We start from the raw sequence: 22,008 nt of genomic DNA, 5'->3' as shown, positions 1-22,008 counted from the left end.
AATTAATAAAGTTAAAAATAAACATTAGCAATAAATAATTCAAAACACGTCAATTTTCCTTTTTAGCTTTGCTTTTCTGTCTTTTTTTTTATTATTAAATATGAATTTCATGATCCAATTTTATAATATTACTATCATTCCAAAAAAATTTCTTTATTTAAAATTTAATTCCTTTCATATCATCTGTCCAAAAAAGCCAAGAATTATTCAGATATATTTGTGTATATATTATTATAAATTACAAGCTGATTATGGGAGATAATTTTTATGATGTTAAACAAAAGGGCCGGCTGATGATAAGCGTTATCAATGACCCCAATTAGAATTAGCACATTTTTTAGGGTCGATTGAGTTACTATGGAGTAACTTGGTCAAGGTTTTCTGTAGATAAGTTGACGAAAACTCTTAATCCATCGGATTTATTTTTAATCCATCTGATTTAATCAGTTAATTAAAATTAATTCCACAGCAACAAAATCGATCCAATTTAATTTTTTTACATTTTTTTGAGTGGCTTTAAGTACAAATTATGTTTAATAAAATTATATTAGTCACGAATTATTAATTTTTTTCTTTAAAATATTACTGGAATTTCATGAATGATTCTTATTAATTTCTCATTTTGGATTTTTTTTTTAACTTAACAGAAAAAAAGTATAATAATTGAATTAGTTACAATTAATCTTTTCACTTAATTGAAACAAATCAATTGATTCGTTAGTCAATAATAATATTTCTATTATCAGATATCATTTTTCTTCAATTTTTTTCGTATTTGGAAAAATAAATTAAAAACATTTCTATCATTATTTCACTCATTTCATTGTATTGTATGTATTGGATGTACCTGATGAAGTAAAGAACATAAAAGAGGAAATAAAAGTTTAATTAAAATAAGAATGGATGGAATAATAGAGGAAAAATTATGCGACCCTATTGTATTCATATTTCAGTATTAATTAACATGAGTAAGACTACATAATGATAAGTTTTTTTTTCTTCTTGTATATACCTCGGAAATACAAATATTCGTTCTCAAAAATACATTTAAAGGAAAAAATTTACAATAAAATATTGCAAAGGAATTGAAGTTAATTGAATGACTGAATATCAAAACCCTACAAATTCGAAAAATGCTTTAAAACCCTATAAATTATATTATCAATGCTTTAGAGCTATATAAATGTTTTAGTTTGAGCGTTAAAAATAATTGGAGCAATACAAATGTTACTAAACTCGTGAAATTCCTAGAAATTTTCTATTGATTTAAAACCTTACAAATGTTTTGACAAAGACGTTAACTTGAAAACCCTACAAATACTTTGTAAAACACTACAAATTCTTTTAAATCTTGGAAAACCGTTACAATTTCAAAAAGTTATTAACTTCAATTCCCACAACATTTCACATCTCGGCTGTGTTTTTTTTACGAAAGAAAAGCATCTTAATTCAAATTTTCCTAAGGAAAATCTAAGAAACTATGATTTTTTTTATCTTGAGTCGATGTCAAGATGTTATAGTAATAATAAAAATAAATTAACTAAGGATTACTTGCGTAAAATATCTTTTTTCATTTACTAAATTTAAATAATAAAAATTCACCAACTGTGAATCAATTACAATTCGTAAGTAAAAATATTTCAATAATATAACGGATTACTTTAGCTGACAGTAGAGAAATTGCTAATTAATGAAATATTTTTTAAGCAGTCAAAATTAGTACATTTTATGTTGTTTTACTGGATTTTCGTTTTGGTTTTGAGCGATTGAATGTGAGAATGGAAGAGAAAAAAAAATAAGGACAGAATTATTTGATAAAGAAGCATAACTCTTTTATGGCCACATAAAAAAAAATCTGAATTATTTCTGGATGTTTAAATTCTCAATAATTAATTGCATATTGTATTGTTATTTCATGTATGTCTTGCAGTAACGAATATCCAAAAAGAGTATTTTAAATCGCGCTTGACAATAATAAAGAACAGTTATAGCAGAAGAAAATGTGAATTCTACTCATAATTTTTTTATATTCTTTTTCTTCCCCCTAAAATTTCGTTCCTCTCTCTTTTTTTTTTTTGTTGTGCTTATTCTATCTATTTTACCTTCTTCCTCCCCTCCGATGACTATCAATCATTCATAAGTTGTGAATTATCATTTCATGATGATATCACATGTCATAAATTAGGATTTTTCTTTTTATATCGCATTTGATAAACTTCCATTTATATGCTTTTATAATAATAAAAATAATAAGAAGCAATTTATGAAGGAAGAAAAACGAGAAGAACGCGATTATCTGATATAATTAATATTTTTTTTTTTTTTCTGCTATCAATTAATTTTATGGGGAAGTCAGAAGAAACTTATAACTCTTTTTTTTAAACCAATTTTTTTATAATGCTAAAGGCATTTCCTTTCATTCTTAATTACCGACAAAAAATTATTATTTGATTTACATCAATTGCTTCTTTATACTCAACAGTCTGATGTAGGTGCGAAATCAAGATCTTTTTTTACACTTTTCGATAATCTATCAAGTTCTGCTGCAGCATCGGTTCTCATTGACATTCTATCGGGAGTAATTCCATCCGTTCCATTCGAACGATTTAAAATAGGTGTACTAGTTAGACTATTTGGGCCTCCGGGAGTCGTTCCAGACTTTTTATGAAGCAGAGAGTTGAAGAAATTTGCGAGGACACCTTCACCTGATGGCGTTCCTTGTGTTGTTATCTTTGGATCGATCTACGAATGTGGAATAAAAATTATTTTAGATTTTTAAAAGAAAAATTAACTATTTTTATCCAACGAATTAATTTTTCTTGTCAACTAAACTTTAAAACCCGTATTATTACCTTTTTGGGCGATCCACCGCTGCTAGGTGTTCTAGGAGACGTTTTACCAGCCGATTGAGGCGTTCTCATTGGAGATACTGATCTCGTTTGTTGCTGTCCTTGACCTTGTTGATTTTGTTGAAGTATTTGAAGTTGTCGTGCCAAAAATGATTGCTCATCCTCAGTCTGCACTTCATTTTCCCTATTTGACACTGTTTTTCTAGATGGTGGCTGGGCAATAATGTCATTATACCAGTCATCAGGCTTACATGAGTGCATATTTTCATACAATATGCTAATCTTCTTTTGATTGTCCCAACCAGCAGGTCTAATTAACAAAAATAAATAAACAGTTATTATTATTGAGAGATGTATATAAAAATATTAATTAACATACATTAATACTGCATCCTTTTCCACAACTAATGCCGGCGTTCTGAATGGCAAATCATAGATTCGATGTGTTAAATATTTATACAATAAATCACAGTTCTTATCTTCTTTGACGCTAGTATAAAAAAGTGATGCGCCAAATTGTAGACAAAATCTTCGAATCCATTGTTGCATAAAGTCAAAATGTTCCTCTCTATAGTCGAATTCTTTTTCAAGAGATACCATATAATCTGTTTTTGTGATAACCACTACAAGATCTAATCCATAATTAGCTGTTAGACAACCATCGGAAAGTGGCATAAGATCTAAATCATCGTCTACAGATGATAATCTATTTGATCGTTTCATTGGCGAACCAGATTGATCAAGGTCATCATGTCCTGTTTCACAATATGTTTGCCATAATGTCACGAGCCGTTGTCTTTGTTCCTGTCGTTCTTCAGGCGATAATTTTAATGTTTCTAAATGATCACCGAGAACTTTCATCCAATGTTCCAATTGTTCTTGCCAACTCCATGGCGAAGTCATTGAAATTGCTAAGATGATGAGTGTATGAGCGTAATTCTTCTCGTTTAGTGCGAATTTCAAGAGATTCAAATGGCCGGGATCGCCATCAAGAATCCAAACTCCTAATCTCGTTAAATCTGCAAAACACAACTTTAGTCACTTAAAAAATAATAATCAAATTGACATTCTTACCATCCCTATATTCGTCTCTGACGTCAATATAAGCATATTCTAGTCCTGAGCCCTTTTTTGGATCTTCAACGCCCTGAAGTTTTGCAATCAATGAAGTTTTACCTGATGAATTATCACCAAGAACCAGCACACTTTTATTTGACGGTAACTTTGCTGTTCCTTGCTTCTGAACTTCACCGAGAATCTCTGACCTGCAAATTTACAAAGATAAGAATTAATGATTAATAATCAAAATCATATGAAAATCATATAGCGACAAAATCGATTTTATTTTCTGCACAGCTGGATCTATGAGAAGAGAAAAATGAATGTTTTTTTTATGAAAGTACAATTTTCTCTTTTCTCACTTTACTGAATCTAGTTACGGTTTTTGGAAGTGACTTGGATCTTGTAATAGAGATCGGAGAAGTGACTTGGACTATACTGGATCTTGTTTTAAAGTTCGGAGAAGTTAATTGAACACTGCTGGATCTTAGAAGTCGTTTTTTGTGCAATAAAACCAGTGACATATTAAAAATTATAAATACAAGAAGTGTTCCCATGAAACAAAGATTATGAATATTATATATTATAATTTATGAATAAGATAAAAAGGTGTTAATACAACAACGAAAAATAGGCGTAACAAGAAAAAGGAATTGAAGATGAAGAGAAAAATTATTTTTTTTTCTCTTGAAATTTGCTTACGTCTATGCATTACTTACCATAGATTCTCTTTATCACCATTATCCTTCTTTTTAGTAGGCGTTAATCCATTTATCTGTGTCGAATTCTCCATATTTTGATCCGAAATCCGCATTTAATATTATTCCCTAAACTTTACTCCAATATGAAAAAAAAATTTATTGGTGCATCTTTTTCAAGCAAAATTATTTATGAGCTTATTGTGTCCGACTGACTACACTTTTTTGTATGGATTTGACTTTTTTTACATCATTAACAATCGATCAATTACAGAAAAATCCTACGCTTTTAAATTTTAAAAAACCGTTAAAAGCTCAAAAAAATAAAATATTGTTTAATTTCACAACTTTTTCTCTTTTTACACCTGAAATAAATAATGCGTAACTAGCAGTGCCTAACAGAATTCTTTTATACTCGTTTTGTTGCTATTTTGATGACTCAAGTTGCTCAATTTACAAGAAAATATCTTCTACAACAATTTTTTACAAAAATTCTACAACTTCAGCAACAAATGTAAATAAATCATAACAAAAATACTTATTTGATATGGGTGTAAGACAGTTACAAACTTTTATACAGCATCATGTACCAAATGGCTATATCGAAGTATCTATACATGACGAATGTGAAGCATTTAAACGGTAAATCATGAAAATTGCGCGAAAATATTAAATTTTATTGAAATCTTCAAATAATTTTCAGCAAAAATAATTTACATCCAATTCTTGTGATTGATTTGATGGGATTATTAGGACCAATGGTAACCAATAAAAAAGAGTTACTTTGCGGCCTTAGACATAATGAGATTTACAAGTCACTTGAGAAGTTGTTGCAAAAATTAAGTCACGTTGCTGAGCTGATCTTTTACGAAGGTTTGTGCTGAATATTAGCAGGCAAAGAGTATGTTTGTTGTAAGTGTGAGCAATAGGATGTACCGTTAAAAGATACTCTTAAGAACTTACTTAAAAGCACATTCACAGCTGTGAGTACGCTCATTGCCTGTTATGCGTGAATACTGAATAAATTCCTTTAGTACCTAATTAAAATTTAATTGAAGATGGTCCTGTGAATGATGTCAAGGTGGCAGAATGGACGAGACGACAAAATGAACGCTATATTCGGTCAACAATGATAATAGATAAAATTAATCAGAATCTATCACTAGATGATATCATTAACTCCTCTGAAAGAGACTTACCATCAGTGACATCCCATTTAATAATTACCGAGCAGCTAGCAATGAAGTATGGAACATTTAAGATTAGTATAACTCGAGAATGTGACTCAGAAATGGCTAAATTTGCATGTGAAAACCCGAGAGTTCTGGCTATTTTAGCTGATGATTCTGACTTTCTTATTTATCCTGGCAACTGGAGATACTTTTCACTTCGTGAAATGAATCAAGAAACACTGCATACAATGGAATATAATAGATTTGCTCTTCGAGATAACTTACAGTTGAATGACATGGAACTTATTTTACTATCTACACTTAACGGAAATGACGTTATTCGATTTGATGACACATTTCGGTTTCATAAATCACTAATCCAACAACGAAATAATCCTGCTTTACGATTCACTGCCATGACCGATTTTATTAAAGATTCTAATATACTTAAAAGTCGAAATTTGTACAGAGATGTTGCACGCTTGATATATGGAAATAACAGTCAATCGAATGTCCAAAAAGTCAGAGAAAGTTTTGAATTTTATAGCATCGTATGTATTTGATATGATACACCTGCACTTAAACAAATTATAATTAATTTTATTTTATAGGATTTCGAAATAGCAGAAATTCAAGGAGAAATGAACAAATACTGCATGAACATGCTTTACGACTTTACATTTTCAGTCTTAAAGTATACGCCAAAGACTTTTACTGTTCAATTCGTGGATCTACGTGAATACAGCAATTATTTTGACACAGTAAGCAATATCTTTCGAAAGCAGATTGGAATAGTTTTGAGATATGAGCAATTAAAAGGATATGAAGTACGATGTAAGATGTCACACGATGACACTTTTCGATCAATTTATCTTAATCCAATAATACCAACAATAGTTCAACCACCGTTAATGGAGCTTTTAAAGCGATCACAATATCCACAACATGATAAAATTCGATTTGATCTTCTCAAATGGTTAATAAGTGAAGATAATTTAAGAAATGTCGACTTGATGGCGATTCCAAAGAATATTTTCTCAGATATTTTGGTGCTAGTTTATATAGTGTCTATGGGATTTATTTCACCTTTTGAGGCTGACATTATATTGTTGACAATTAAGCATGTGGAAATTGATATTGTACCTGAAAATCTTACAACACCTGACTATCTTCATCCTAGAGCATTTTTCATATCATTTTTATTTTCAAAGTTTTATACAACTTTGTCGAGGAGCTTAGAAGTGACTGGTCTGAAAAATCTTTTGGTATGATACTTAATTTATTTTAATTCCGTAACAAGATGAAATATATTTTTTAACTTTATAGAAAATCAACAATTTTGATGGGGTGCTCTTCCATAATCTATACTTAATGTGTCTAAACCAACCATTTAACATGTCATTTTTACTTGGAGATTACACAAAACATCGTTATTACAATTAAGTTGTTTTTTCTGTAAAAATTTTTATAATTTGTTAATAAAATAGTTATAATTATTTTAAACTCGATTACAATATTTAAAAAAAAAACGGCTTTCAATAATTCAAATTCAATATTTTTGAAATTTTCACTGATTTTTTGAACAACGTGTTTAATTTTTCTAAGTTTAGGCTGCTAGTTAATTTAATTAAATTCTCAATGGGAATTAGACAGCTACCAACATATGTGCAAAAGTACGTTCCAGATGGATACACAGAAGTATCGTTGCACGAGGAATGTGAAAAATTCAGAAGGTAACTTGATTTTTTATTTATGAATTTTTCTTTTTACAAAAATAATTAAATTTTCACTCAAAACAATGAAACTCCAATTCTCTTGATTGATTTTCAAGGATTGTTGCAGCCAACGATAAAAGATAAGAAGGAATTACTTTGCGGCATTCGACACAATATAATTTACCAAAACCATGATTGTAAATTCGAAAATTTCATATATTGGCCCCCCGTGTAACAGACTTCAGCCGATTATTCAATTGCATTATAAACTAAGTGTGACTTGATTGTGCATGTAGATAATTACACAGAATCTAATTCCATTTTTACATTACATTCATCAATGTATTAAATTTAAACAAGTTAAGTGCTGAATGAATTAAATAAAAGTTATTGTTCTTATCAGTCTCGATTCAGCTAGCTATTGAAAAGCGTAAATCTACAAAAATTCATAAAATTTTTAAGCAAAAGGTCTGTATCTTTTAAAACGAATTGATTTGTCGTACAAGCAAGTTTCGACTATATTTGATCATCTTGAGAGTTTTATTGATTTAAGTACTTAAAGCATTTGTTGAGTGTATTAAATTGAGTTAAGTCGCACTTCTGTCACTGGATTAAATTAGTTAAAAATAAAGTGTGAGTCAAGAGATTAAATTGGATTTAAAGTCAGTAATTTCCAAGAATAATATTATTATTATTTTCTTTATCAGTTTAATAAATTAAGTGAAATGGGTATAAGACAACTTCAAACTTTTATTCAGAAATACGTGCCGAATGGCTATATAGACGTGTCATTGCATGACGAATGTGAGCAGTTTAGCAGGTAAATAATTAAATTTTTATTTATGACTGCATTCGACTAAAAATAACTTCTAGGGAGAATGAAGCTCGTCCAATACTTTTGATTGATCTTCATGGATTACTGAGACCACTGGTGACTGATCCTTATGAGATTTTTTGTGGAATAAGGCATAATATTGTTTATGAGAAGCTTGAAAAGTTCCTTAAAAAGTTGAGTCAAATTGCAGTACTAATCTTCTTCAGTGGTAAGATATTGTGAGTTTTAAGGCACACACATGTTATTAATTTTTTTTCATTTAAGACGGTCCCGTGACAGAAGTTAAGCTGCCAAAATGGATGGAAAAGCAAAACAGCCAATATGAAAAATTACAAAGTGTAATGGATAAAATTAATGAAAGACATCCATTAAAGGAAATTATTTCAAAGGACCAGGACCTGATGTCACCAACTTCTCATTTAAAACTTGTTAAACATGTAGCTAAACTTTATGGAACTTTGATATATGGAATGGACAGAGAATGCGACTTAGAAATGGCTAAATTTGCATGTGAAAATCCGAGAGTTCTGGCTATTTTAGCTGATGATTCTGACTTTCTTATTTTTCCTGGCAACTGGAGATACTTTTCAATTCGTGATTTAAATCAAGAAACACTTGATACTAAGGAATACAGCAGAGTAGCTCTTAGAAAAACTCTGAAATTGAATGATAAGGAACTTGTGATATTATCAACACTTCATGGAAATGATGTTATCTCGTACGATGACACATTCCGCTTTCACAAGTCATTAATCCATCAACGAAACAATCCTGCTTTAAGATTCCCAGCAATTGCTCAATATATAAAAGAACGTCAGTTGGTTATGAGCCGGAATATGCATTCCTTGATAGCATATGCTATTTTCCGCAGCAACTATGATTCTTATGTTAAGAAAATCAAGGACAGCATTGAGTTTTATGATATTGTAGGTATTTTAAATAAGGGTATAACGTCCACATATTAACTTCCATCCTTTTTTCTAGAACTTTAAAGTTCCAAAACTTACCGATCCAACAGAAATTTTTCTTCGTGAAAATAGACTAAACTTTTCGTTTATGATTTTAAAGCACATTCCACAAACCTTTACATTGAACTTTTTTGACGTTACAAGATCAGACAACTATTTCGAAAGCATTAATAAGTTGTTCAGCAAGCATATTGGAATAATCCTTAATGACAATCCACTTCAAAACTACAAAATTGTCTCAAAGATGTCCTTTAACGATGCTGAATATACTTCATTTAAGGTCGACAAAGCCATTCCAACATGTAAGGTTCCTCAATTGACTGAACTTTTCGATCGATCACAACATCCAGAACATGACAAAACTAGAATTGATTTATTAAAATGGTTAATAAGTGAAGAAAAATTGAACGACGTCAATTTAGAGTCGATTCCAATAAATATACTTCTTGATATTTTGGCATTAACATTTATGGTTAATGAAGGATTTATTGACGTCATCGAAGCTGACATAATTTTATTATCAATAAAACAAGTTCAAGACAAAGCTGTGCCCGAAAACTTGAAAGCTCCAGAAATTTTGCATCCACGAGCATTTACCATTTCGATTCTGTTTTCAAAATGTCATTTTTATGCAACAAGATCCTTAGAAGTTACCGGACTAAAGGAACTAAAGGTAAAATTATTAAAAATTGATAGAAAATATGTTAAAAATTAATTTCCCATTCACAGAAAGTTCTCAACTTTGACGGTGTCTTGTTTCATAATCTGTTCCATAAACACATCAATAAACCTTTCAACACATCCGAGATTCTTACTGATTTAGCACAATACCGATATTACGCATAGAGCATGAATTTTTAATGTATTTTAATGTAAATATTTTTATCTAATTTCATGCCTTAAATCTTAAAATAAAGGCAAGGTGAAAGTCTCCACATCGAGTGAACTTCATTCATAAATTTCCAAGAAATATCAAAAACAAGGCAACAACTTTGTTGATCGTAAACTAAATTTATGCGATGCTCATGTGTACATTCTTTCTGACTACCAACGCTGCTGTGAAAAACAGTTTAAGCTACGAGAGCAAAAAAAAAACAAACAGGCAATGACAAAAAATAATAAGAAGAAAATCTGGAACAAAACTTTTCGTGAAATTTAAATAATTAATAATCCACTTTTATATCATGATCTCATATTTCTGTATTAGATGAAAAAGATCAGATTGTGGGGATATTTTTGGAAGCGAGTGTATGTTTATATGCGTCTCAATTATGTAGTTTATATAGAAATGTGTGTTTTTCATCTGGCTCTGTCGAAAGTAAAGGAAGAAAGAAACACTTGTGGTTTATAAAGAAGAATCGATCAGTAAAAGTGCATTGGAATCTTTTTAGTCGATGCGCAGTCCTGTAGCATTTTTAAAAATTAACGGCATTTTAAAATTTAAATAAACATTTGCAGTCAAAACCGGTTCGCTAAAACTTTTTTTCCTGCTGACACTTGTGAAGTATAACATTTCATACAAATTGTAATCGGTTCTTGTGATTCAAATCATATGCAGTAGAAACGCCGCTCAAAGCCACCCTTTGAAGGCTGGAGACAAAAAGCTGACAAAAGCTTCATCAAAGGAGTGATTCTGATCCCACTATAAACTGTGAGCCTACTGAGTGTGGAGTTTTGTCAAATCTTTCAATCGGTTCTTAAAGAACTGCGCTGAAATCAATTTGCAATATTTTTCAAAATAACGACAACAACAAGGTCAGCCAAATAGTATAAAAAGAATGAAGGATACTAAAAAGAGTCACAGCATGTATTCAACAATAGCAATCTTTGTATTGAGGAAAATTCGCTAAAAATTGAAAGAAAATTTGAAAACCATACAATTTTTTCTCATATGAAACATTTGATTGGCTTTAAAAACAATTGTAAGGTTTCTAATCATAAAATTAAATTTGAGAGTTAACGTATAGAAAATCTATTAAAATTTCATTAAATTTTTGTCCCTGGGAAAAAGCATTAAAACTAATTCCTACCTAAAGATTGCGACAAATAGACAAGCAGCAGCAGCAGCAAAAAAATTTTTGAAATTTTTCTCAAGATCATTTTAATTGAAAATAAAATAAAGGGTAATAATATGCCTCCTACATGCTAACTATTTAAGCACGCACCAGCTCTCTATGATGAAAAATAACATTCGTGTCCGTTGGATAAACTTCTCAATTATATTATATTTTTCAAAATAAAAAGAAAAATAAGAGAATTTCTTGTTATGCGATATTTTTAGTTTTTGAAGGAAGAAACGAGAAAATTGAAAAAAATTTAACTTTCCATTTCACTTACTTCAAAGAAAAACTGGCTTCAAAGGTTACTGAATTGTGTGCTTGATGCGCATTTGCATCAATTTTAACATACTGATTGAATTAATGAATTATTAATAACAAATTTAAAGGTTAAATTTCTGTAAAGAAATCTTAAAAATCTAAAGATTGTCTTGTGGCATCTGTAAAATAGAAATTGATGACCCACATAACGTCGTTGAGGGTGAAGCAAAAAATCCAGATGCGATAGCTACTTGACACATACGTAGACAACAATACTTTTAAAGAGATCCACTCAAGTATAATTGTATGCTGCAAAAAACTAAGAAAAGATCAAAAACCAAAGCAACCGAGGCGAAAAATCAAGCGGCGTAAAATTAAGCTAAAAATGAAAATGTCATAAAGGAAGAAGACATGAGAGACACTATGATGATGTTGATGAGGAGAAGAAAAAATATGAATGGGATGTGAACTGTGTGTATATACATTTCGCAGGTGGGTGTGATGCAGTGTAGTGTATGTTACCATTTTAGGCGCCATTCGAAATAATTAATGTCTTGCAATTGTTTATATTTTCAATTTTTCAAATAGAATCTTATCATTTTAATTCCTCTTTTTCAAAACGAAAAAAAAATATAAACAGTCTCTTAACAATAAGTAATAAAAATGAATGCAAATTTCTTTTGTGTTGTTCTTCTCGTTTCATTATCAAATATAATGTAATATAATTAATTTATAAAAGAGTTTCTTTTTAAAATCAAAAGTATTGACAAATGAAATTAAATAATAAATTAAGAATTAAGCATAATAATAATAATAATAATAGATGTAAATTAGATGAATGATAACTGAAACGTTTGGTGAATAGAAAGAAAGACGAAACGTTCTGTTTTTATCTTGTTTTTTTGTTTGATTGGTGTTGTTGTTTTTATGGTGTGCAGACGGTTGTTGATGTTCATGTTTGTTGATGTTAATTACATTATTATTATTATTATAAAAAAATGTAGAAGATGATTTTTTGTTTTGTTTTTTTGGTATCTGGTTTGAGAGAATAATTTAGAAGCACTTGCGGTGGACAATTCCTGGGCCGGATTCGTCGTATTCTTCCTTTGAGATCCACATTTGTTGGAAGGTGGAGAGTGAAGCCAAGATTGAACCTCCGATCCAGACGGAGTATTTACGTTCTGGTGGGGCAATGATCTTGATCTTAATGGTTGATGGGGCAAGAGCTGTCATTTCCTTTTGCATACGATCAGCAATACCTGGGTACATTGTGGTACCTCCTGAGAGAACATTGTTGGCATACAAGTCCTTACGGATATCAACGTCGCACTTCATGATTGAGTTGTAGACTGTTTCATGAATACCGCATGATTCCATACCCAAGAATGATGGTTGGAAGAGTGATTCTGGGCAACGGAAACGTTCATTACCGATTGTGATGACTTGTCCATCGGGCAATTCATATGATTTTTCGAGTGAGGTTGATGCAGCAGCGGTGGCCATTTCTTGTTCAAAGTCCAATGCAACATAGCACAATTTTTCCTTGATGTCACGGACAATTTCACGTTCAGCTGTTGTGACGAATGAGTAACCACGTTCGGTGAGGATCTTCATCAAGTAGTCAGTCAAATCGCGACCAGCCAAGTCAAGACGGAGGATGGCATGTGGGAGAGCATAACCTTCATAGATTGGAACTGTGTGTGAGACACCATCACCAGAGTCCAAGACAATACCGGTGGTACGACCTGAGGCGTACAATGAGAGAACAGCTTGGATGGCAACATACATGGCTGGTGAGTTGAATGTTTCAAACATGATTTGTGTCATCTTCTCACGGTTAGCCTTTGGGTTCAATGGGGCTTCTGTGAGGAGAACTGGGTGTTCTTCTGGTGCAACACGGAGTTCATTGTAGAAAGTGTGATGCCAGATCTTTTCCATATCATCCCAGTTGGTGATGATACCGTGTTCAATTGGGTATTTCAAAGTGAGGATACCTCTCTTGCTTTGGGCTTCATCTCCAACATATGAGTCCTTTTGTCCCATACCGACCATGACACCTTGATGACGTGGGCGACCGACAATTGATGGAAAGACGGCACGTGGTGCATCATCTCCGGCGAAACCGGCCTTGCACATACCTGAGCCATTGTCAACGACTAATGCAGCAACATCATCATCACACATTTTGATTGGATTTTAATTAGTTTTTTCTGTTGAATTTACAGACAATTTTTTCAATTTATTATTCATTTTTTTAATTTTTTTTGTTCAGGTTGTCACAAGAGATATTGATGAAGAAAAGCCAATCAGTCAGCAGTCAATTTTAGATAGACAGGTAGCGATGTGAAATGGGGGAGGAAGAAAAGAAACAAGAAAATATCCAAAATTAGTCATACACGAATTATTTTTAATTCTTTCCGCCTTCTCAATTTTCCCTCATCGGTTCCTTTCAATTTTTTTTTTATCAGACTTTCTTGATTGAATCAAATTGTCCAAAAATAGACAGGGGAAAATTGAGAAAATATTATCGGGTCTATAAACAGCTTCAAGTGGCTTTTTTTCAGTCTCTATCTCTTTCATATTCTATCAATTTTGGGTGATTCATCAATTCACAAATTAAGTTTCACTAGCTTTAACTATTCACTTGCAATTTATTCCTTTAATTCATTGCCTTATATGGTCATGATATATCTATCCATTCAGTCTCTAATTTTTTTCATATTTTTTTTCTTCTGGATTTATTCCTAATTTCATTTAATTTCTTTACTGGATCTTTTTTGAATCCTTTTAAAATAAATTCAAAACTATCCTAATTCTAACTATCTTAATATATCCTGTTTGAGTCTTGATGAATCACTTAATTGTCACTTAATAGAAGTAAATAATTAATAATAATAATCCACGAACCTTTCACTACAAGAAATTTGTTGCCACCAAATTGGAATACTCCAACGATCTGTGCACTTTAACTAAACAGCTTTCGTTCCTTACACTCGAATTTATAGTGAGTTTCAGAGATGAGCGTTGGAGTTGGATTTTTTTTTTTTAAAGTATTCTTCTTGTACACAATTTTTTAGTTGTAGTAAGTCAAATAAGATTTTTCTTCATTTTTCCGGCACATCCACAATCTCACAAAAGAAAAGAAAAGAAAAAAAAAACGTTTAATGTAAATTAATTTTTCTTTTCTTGTTGTGAGCGATCGTTAGTGAAAGAATCGCTGGTGTCAGTGAATCTATTGCACGTGTGAGAAAAAAACGGCGAGTAGGAAAAATGAAAATGTAAACACTGCCAAAATAGATAAAAAGAAGAAAGAAAAAAAAAACTGTTTGGATGAACAGGAACAAATACATGCATAAGAACGGGATTTTATCCATTGCATTTGAATGTTTATACTCGTGTAGAAACACGATCTCTTTTCCATGCTTCATTAACATTCTGGCTTTGACTCGATCGTTGGTGTTTGTTACGAAAGATTTTTTTCTTCTCATTTTCATTTCACGTCAGGTGGTTCGCATTTCTGATGAAAATAAAAGAGAAGAGAAAGAAAAAAAAATTATTTTTTTCATGTTTTGTTTAACCATAGATGGATTTTTCCGTTTTTCATCTCAAATTTTCTTATTTTTTTGCTGTATGTTTGAACGTGTTGGAATTAAAAGAAAAACAACAAAATCTCACTTGGCACTCACTTGAGTTTTTTTTATGGAATTTAGATAATTCAAATTGCATTCGTAGTGATTCGTGTGTGTAAAAAAATTCGCAGGAGAGATGAACACAAGTTGGAAAGTCACCGTAGGTGGATGATTAAAGAACATTTTTGACCTCGTCCATCAGCAAACGTTATTTATTTTGTGTTGAAAAATTTCGCTTAAATTAAACTTTCTTCTTCACATTACTTTTCTCACTTTCCATGCTTCATGCACATTTTTGTGAATTTTCAAAGTTTTTTTTATAAATTTTTAACGGTTAATTGTTTTTTGAAATTGCAACGGATTTTCAAATTTTGAATTCATACTCTCTTTTTAGGTTATTTCGCTAGCGTAAAGATCAACTGTGATCCATGGCCTCTCCAAATTAGCTTCTGAAGTTGGTCCTAACCAGAGTTTCAATCTGTGACAGGTCAACAGAAACAGTCCATCTGTCACAGGCCTGACAGGTGACACATGTGACAGGTCGCGCCTGTGACAGGCAGAAAAATTTCGCCTCTCGACAGGCCATCACCTGTGAAAGGTCATCTTTTGACAGAACCTGTCATCTCTATCTGTGACAGGTACCTGTCATCGCAACTCTGGTCCTGGCCTTTGCTGGTTGTCAATACCAAAATCAACGCTGTCTCTATGAACAGCAGCTAACATTACAAAATCAAACTTGAAATGTAATGTTTGAAGAGTCCAGCCTGGAGGCACTGCGATTAATAATCTATTTCAACTTATCATTTCATCAGACAAAAAGACTTTATTAACGGGAAATTCATTAAGTCTCCTGACAATGTTTCCTCTCCATTGGAACCTGTTGATTTTTGGCTTTTGTACAATATCAACTTCGTAAAACACAAAACTCATAGTCTACTATAATTTTGTATTAAAAAGCTGAATTAAGTCGACTTGACTCCGTATAAAATTCGAGTCGACTTTAAGCTCTGGTTAAAGATCGGATATATTTCTGTGTAGCTACCGCTTCGGAAAAAAGGCTCCTTCCTTTTTTGATCTAAGTATGCTACGAAAGACCTTCCGCTCAAATACGTCTGTTCTCATCCATCGCAGTCATTGAATTCATGTTGTTTTCAAATATTTTTCGACCGTTACAGATTTAAATTCTTCATTTTAATAGAATTTTGACAGAAATTAAAGGAAATTCAAAAAGATCTCAACAATTCTCATCATTTCCATCAGTTTCAGAGTCAATACATCAATAGATTTCTTATAAGCAAATCTTCACATCCATTTTGATGATAAAATCCTATATTTTTCTATTAATACCAAGAAAAACAACAAGTAATCCATAAAGAACAACCGCCTGCCAAAACTAAGTCTTAAAGATCATTAAGTTAATGACATTAAATTAGCAGTTTTTGTCAATAATTTTCACATCAACATTTTTCCCGCCAATTTTCCTTTCTTGTCTCTGATAAAAATAAAATGCAAATGGGGTCTTTCTCAGTTGATTAGCTCGCATCTATTCATAGAGTAATTACGCAGAGCTTCAGTCATATATCACAGTTGAAAATATAAAAATTGAGAATTTGTTTTTTTTTTTGATAAGATGAATAAATTTGATGGCTTTTCTTCAAGGCAAGGAGAAAATATAAAGTTGGAATATTCAGTCTGGCATTTTATTCGATAATAAATTAATGCTGGTTTATGTCTTTAGCATGAACATTATTGCACAAGAAGCTTCTATCGAATATTTTTTTTTTTGTTTAAACAAAATTTTTTAAATTAAAAGAAAAAAAAAAACATTGAAAATTTTCATGTTTTTTCAACTTCTAATATTCGCCAATACTTTTTCTAGAAGATTGAACATGATGATTGCTAAGGTGGAAACTAGTAAACAAACGACAAGCCTACTACTTCTGATCATTTCCCACACAAAAATTCTCGTGAAAATTGATGAAAAACATGAAAAATTCTTGAGCATTCAACTAGTGTCCATAGATGGAGACAAAAGGTATGCACGATCGTAGCAGCTGCAATATGAAATACGCTACAACCGCAAATCATTTAAGAAAGAGTCATGCGATGAGGACAAAAAAGGATATTTTGAATGAAAAAACTCGAAGTTCCCACATGAATGACATCATCGTTAATTTCTTGTGTTTTTTTCCCTCTTTTATTTAATTTACTTTTTTTTTTCATCTACAATTTTTTCGCTTGCTTTACAAAAAAAAAAAAGAATCCGAAGCTAGATTCAAGTGTAACACATCATCACGTCATAAATTTTAATTTGTATAGCTATGTAAAGTGAGTGTGCCTCGCGGAATGTTTTCAACAACAATAGCTAGTCATTAATATCATCTATTGTTTAATTAGGCACACAATGTATGTATGTGACTAATGTTGTGTGAGACGAGTGAATTGATTGGGACATAAATATATACAATTTCTAACATCATAACAAAAACAGATCATCAGCACAAGTTAGGCACACACATCGAGTTTTTTTTTGTGTTTTTTTTTTTTTTTTTTTTCAAAAATAGCGATTTCAATAATAATTATTATGAGAGAAGAATTCATTGCATCTTATTTTCTCCGCAGAATTATTTTTAGACATATGTTAGAGGATGTTTCCATTCGTCTTTATTTCATATAAGATAGAAAGTTAAGAAAAATGAATATGTGTGAAGGAACAGAAGAAGAAAAATGAAAAGATATTTTATCATTTTGTACAAAAAAAAATGTTGTTTTCTAGGCATGAATATAGGACTAGTAAAATTTTTCTATTATTAATTGCTTAGAAAAAAAGACGCATCTCTGGTTCATTGTGCTTATGTAATGATTCTTATAAAATGGCATTCTAACGGTTTTTTGAGATTTGAGTTTTAACGGTTTTCAAAAATTCAAATTATAACAGTTTTCAAAAATTCAAATTATAATAGTCTCAAAATATCTAATTATAACGGGTTAAAAAATTCAAGTTATAACGGTAAAAATTAAATCAAAAAGGTTTCAAAAAATCATAGAAAACATAGCTAAAAACCCCTCAAACTTGATCGGTTTTTGAAAATTTGAATTTCAACTGCTTCCAAAATTTCAAATTTTACCGGTTTTTAAAAAGTCAAATTTTTCAACAATAGAAAACGTAGTTTAAGACCCTTCAAATTTGAACCTCCTTTCAAAACTCAAATAACTTAACGTCTTTTCTGATTTTCCTTTGGGAATGGAATTTACCGAGTAACTATAAAGTTATATAATTTAATTAATGCACAGGATGTGAATCGTAAACAGAAACCATAAAGATTATCAGGTCTAATTAGCGAGATCGTACATGATGCAAAAACTGAGTGCTGAACTGCACATTGTTGGACGGAAAAATACGCTAAAAATATAAATAATGCTCGCCTCTCAAAAATTATTTTTCATGTCGAGTGAAAGCAATTAATAAAATTTGATGAGGCAAATAATAATCGATGCTCAGTCATTTTTGCCAATTTTCGATGACGAATTTTCGTCTTTAAGGGTGCCTGTAATAATTTTTTCAAGAGGTCGGGTAGCTTTAAGTGGATAATAAATGATATTTTCCAACTATCATTCTTAAAATTTATGAACAATTTTATATTTATTTATTGGAATTGAGTCTCTATCTTAAATCATGTATTAATAGCAAATGTGCATGCTTAAAATCCATATTTGCTTCTGCCCTCACGATTACTTTGACGATTTGCAGCCCACATTGCCTCAAGCTCTGCCATATTTTTCTCGGCACGCACCGATAAATAGGAAATTTGATGTTTTCTCTTTGCAAGTGCTGATGGTCCCTAAAAATAGAGTAACAAGACATTTGGGTAATTAAAATGATTGTAAAAAAATAAGAAAATTTGCCATACTTTGTCATCAATCCTTCCTGTAGCCAGATAGCTTGTTTCGCCTGCTAAATTCTTTCGTGACCATTCTTCTTTGTCAGGCAATACATCGCGATCTGACAAGTCTACAATTTGAATGTCATTTAATTTAAGTCGTTTTGCTTTTGATCCACCGACAAGTGCCTTCATTGCATCTTCATCTATACTTGACTGTTGTTGCTCTTGATAATATTGTTGTGAATAATCTTGTTCCTCATACTGAATTTCTTCTGATTGTTCTGCCTGCTTTTTCCTCTCTTCGAGTCGATTTGCTTCCTTATTAATCATTGCCTTAATCTCATCTTCACTAACTTTCGGAAGATCCTCATCTTTAGTATTAAATGAAAAGAATGAGCTTCCTGCTTCCTCATCACTATCGTCACTATCTTGTGATTTCTTTTTACTTGACTTTTTACTCTCGTCTGCGGTTTTTTTATGATCCATAAGAGCATATGGAATAAATCCGATTTTCTTTTTACTGTCTTGTGGGTTTGATGAACTGTCTGATATTGATGTCTGTGGTTTAATATCTTGTGAGACATTTTTCTGTACTACTTGTGGTGGTTTTGATGGAACTGGAATCGATGGTTTATTAATAGGAGCTGAGCTATGTGCTGGTTTAGGCAGTAAATTAAGTAATCCCGTCTTTCTATTTGATGCTGTTGGATATTTTGGACCTAAATCCTTTTCATCTTCTTCATCCTTAAAGTCTGACAATTTTGGAATCGTAATCTTGACTTTCTGTTTGACTGCTTTTGGTGCTGGTGGTGGCGGTGCAATTTCTGGCACTTCCTTTTTATGTAAAAATTCATCATCATCTTCTTCGATTATTTGATTGGATCTAGTCTTGACTGGTTGAGGTAAATTAATGATTGATGTCGATTCCAATGCATCATTGAGGTCTTCTGTATCTTCTGTATTGTCCTCTAAATTCTTATTGTTACCATTTTGCTGAACTTTTGAAGCAATAACGACTTCCTCTTCATCTGAGATGTTATCCTCGCTATCACTTGCTCCATAATTTACCAGTGAAAGCATCTTGAATTAGTTTAAATGGCTAAAATTTAATAAAATATATTTTCAGCAATTTTAAACAATATTTTGTAAACAAAACAATCACATCATTTACATGGATTGCTTGTTTGGTAATTTTCGCGAGCTTTTAAATTCAAAAATTTCAAAACCGTTACAAGAAAATGAGCTTTCGATTTAAATTTAATCCTAAGATTTAAATAAAAGAACTTTTAAATCTGAAAAAAAGCTTTAACACGAAGTGAAAATGAAAAAAATCTGAAAATGAAAAACAAATTAAGAAGAAAATTCAAATTAGCTGAAAATTAAATAGAAAATGGAAAAGTCAAACAGCAAGTTTTCTTGAGAAATACGAAAATTGTGCATTTTATTGAGTAAAAAAATTAAAAAATTAACAAAAAAACATTTTCATAAACAATTTTTTCTTTAATACTACCTCATGGATGGTGTTTGTTTCTCAATAAATTTTATTTTCTAATGATTAAAAATTCTTCGTATATTTATAATATAGTCTATATAATCCTATAATCTGGAATTATTTTTAATATTGATTCGTGTAAATAAAATTTTAAATGTTTTTAAATATTTACTCATGAAAAAAAATTTAAAAAAGTTTTTAAATTTGGATGGAGAAGTTAAGAAAAAAGGTTTTCTGAACTGTAAAATTTAAAACATTTTAAATTGTTTTAAAAAGTTCTTTTAAAATTTTTAATTTTTTTTATTTTTTGAAAACAAATTTGAAAGAAAAAAATTTTAATTTTATAAAAAACAAACTTTTAAATTTTCAAAATCAAACTTTTAAATTTTTATAATTAAGTTTTCAACTTTTAAAATCAAATTTTTAATTTTTCAAAATCAAAGTTTTAAAATTTCAAAAATCAAACTTTTAAATTAAAAATTAAAACAATTTGAATTGAATTTTTAAAAACAATTTTTAAATTCTTTTTCATGAGTTTAGGAAAGAAAATTAAATAAAAATTAACAAAAATAAAATAAAAATGGAAGAAACGAGAAAAAAATCTCAGATCTGATTTATAAACGTGTTTTCGGAAGAATCCATATCGGTCATCATCATCATCATCAATATATCATTTTACCACAGGAACATAAAATCATCATTATCAATTCATTAAAAATCACCAAAGTCACCTCCCCACCCCGTACCACAAAAATATATAATTTATGTATATATATCGAAGAAAATGACTTTAAATCACAATCATGTCACAGACAATTTTGCATGTTCAAAAATATTGTATGGTTGTGCAATTAGTTAACTAGACTAAAAAAATTTCAATCAATAAGACATGGAATAATACATCGTCATAGAATTGATGCTTTATGAACGATAATGATATCGGAATTAATCACTTTGTGTAATCTGTAAATGGGGAGAAAAGAGAAGAAAAAAAAAGAATATTTTATTTTATCGCTAATGATTGAATCATTTTTTGGGTTTGTAAGTTGCTAAAGCAGTGGTGGGCAACCTTTTGTTGTACGCCTTGGTGTTATGCAGAGTTACACAATTGGTAAACCTGTGACAGACACAGGCAAAAACCCTACAATTTCTTGATAATTCGTTTGGTTTTTCTTACAAAACCTTACAAATTACCAAGAAATTGTATGTTTTTAACATGTGAACCGAACTCTTGACTGAAAACCTTACAATTTCAAATTAATGTACATTTTTTTTCTACAAAACTATACAAATTATTAAAAAATTATACGGTTTTTACTTGTGACAGATTTTTGCAAAACCATACAAATTACTAAGAATTTGTACGGTTTTTGTCGTTGGTTGGTTTCT

The 22,008-nt window shown here is 30.7% G+C and overlaps 4 protein-coding genes across 4 annotated transcripts; 1 reads left to right on the top strand and 3 right to left on the bottom strand.

Annotated features, from left to right (window-relative positions):
- Positions 1-137: 137 nt before the first annotated feature.
- Positions 138-4,784, bottom strand: Dlic (dynein light intermediate chain). Its single transcript, XM_070650412.1, has 5 exons — positions 4,628-4,784; positions 3,924-4,114; positions 3,229-3,868; positions 2,853-3,159; positions 138-2,742 (listed from the first exon to the last, which is right to left on the bottom strand). Exons 1-5 carry the CDS (start codon positions 4,720-4,722, stop codon positions 2,476-2,478), a joined length of 1,500 nt encoding a protein of 499 aa, XP_070506513.1. The 5' UTR covers positions 4,723-4,784; the 3' UTR covers positions 138-2,475.
- Positions 4,785-5,091: 307 nt separating this feature from the next.
- On the top strand, positions 5,092-12,936 carry LOC139098521 (uncharacterized). Its single transcript, XM_070650752.1, has 10 exons — positions 5,092-5,248; positions 5,310-5,479; positions 5,665-6,329; positions 6,390-7,043; positions 7,105-7,218; positions 8,201-8,313; positions 8,367-8,536; positions 8,593-9,254; positions 9,313-9,969; positions 10,026-12,936. Exons 1-10 carry the CDS (start codon positions 5,154-5,156, stop codon positions 10,140-10,142), a joined length of 3,417 nt encoding a protein of 1,138 aa, XP_070506853.1. The 5' UTR covers positions 5,092-5,153; the 3' UTR covers positions 10,143-12,936.
- On the bottom strand, positions 12,289-14,679 carry LOC139098036 (actin, muscle-like). The gene is made up of 2 exons (XM_070650149.1): positions 14,522-14,679; positions 12,289-13,824 (listed from the first exon to the last, which is right to left on the bottom strand). The coding sequence occupies exon 2, from the start codon at positions 13,796-13,798 to the stop codon at positions 12,668-12,670; it is 1,131 nt and encodes a 376-aa protein (XP_070506250.1). The 5' UTR covers positions 13,799-13,824; positions 14,522-14,679; the 3' UTR covers positions 12,289-12,667.
- Positions 14,680-18,858: 4,179 nt separating this feature from the next.
- Positions 18,859-20,284, bottom strand: LOC139098125 (proline-rich protein PRCC). Its single transcript, XM_070650249.1, has 2 exons — positions 19,155-20,284; positions 18,859-19,085 (listed from the first exon to the last, which is right to left on the bottom strand). The coding sequence occupies exons 1-2, from the start codon at positions 20,205-20,207 to the stop codon at positions 18,945-18,947; spliced, it is 1,194 nt and encodes a 397-aa protein (XP_070506350.1). The 5' UTR covers positions 20,208-20,284; the 3' UTR covers positions 18,859-18,944.
- Between the last annotated feature and the right edge of the window lie 1,724 nt (positions 20,285-22,008).

This window comes from Chironomus tepperi, unplaced genomic scaffold (genome assembly GCF_022539635.2).
Source record: "Chironomus tepperi strain 1889 unplaced genomic scaffold, CSIRO-AGI_Ctep_v1 contig_445, whole genome shotgun sequence".
In the NCBI taxonomy this organism is placed as follows: Eukaryota; Metazoa; Arthropoda; class Insecta; order Diptera; family Chironomidae; genus Chironomus; species Chironomus tepperi.
Note: the sequence above shows the minus strand (reverse complement) of the source record. Positions and strands in the feature narration are given on the sequence as shown.

Coding starts and splice junctions, on each gene's coding strand:
- LOC139098125 (XM_070650249.1), bottom strand. CDS start 20,207: ATGCTTTCACTGGTAAATTATGGAGCAAGTGATAGCGAGGATAACATC. Junction 19,086..19,154: donor CAGGAAGGATTGATGACAAA/GTATGGCAAATT, acceptor CTCTATTTTTAG/GGACCATCAGCACTTGCAAA.
- Dlic (XM_070650412.1), bottom strand. CDS start 4,722: ATGCGGATTTCGGATCAAAATATGGAGAATTCGACACAGATAAATGGA. Junction 4,115..4,627: donor GGTGATAAAGAGAATCTATG/GTAAGTAATGCA, acceptor GTAAATTTGCAG/GTCAGAGATTCTCGGTGAAG. Junction 3,869..3,923: donor CAGAGACGAATATAGGGATG/GTAAGAATGTCA, acceptor TGTGTTTTGCAG/ATTTAACGAGATTAGGAGTT.
- LOC139098521 (XM_070650752.1), top strand. CDS start 5,154: ATGGGTGTAAGACAGTTACAAACTTTTATACAGCATCATGTACCAAAT. Junction 6,330..6,389: donor GTTTTGAATTTTATAGCATC/GTATGTATTTGA, acceptor TTTATTTTATAG/GATTTCGAAATAGCAGAAAT. Junction 8,537..8,592: donor AGTACTAATCTTCTTCAGTG/GTAAGATATTGT, acceptor TTTTCATTTAAG/ACGGTCCCGTGACAGAAGTT.
- LOC139098036 (XM_070650149.1), bottom strand. CDS start 13,798: ATGTGTGATGATGATGTTGCTGCATTAGTCGTTGACAATGGCTCAGGT.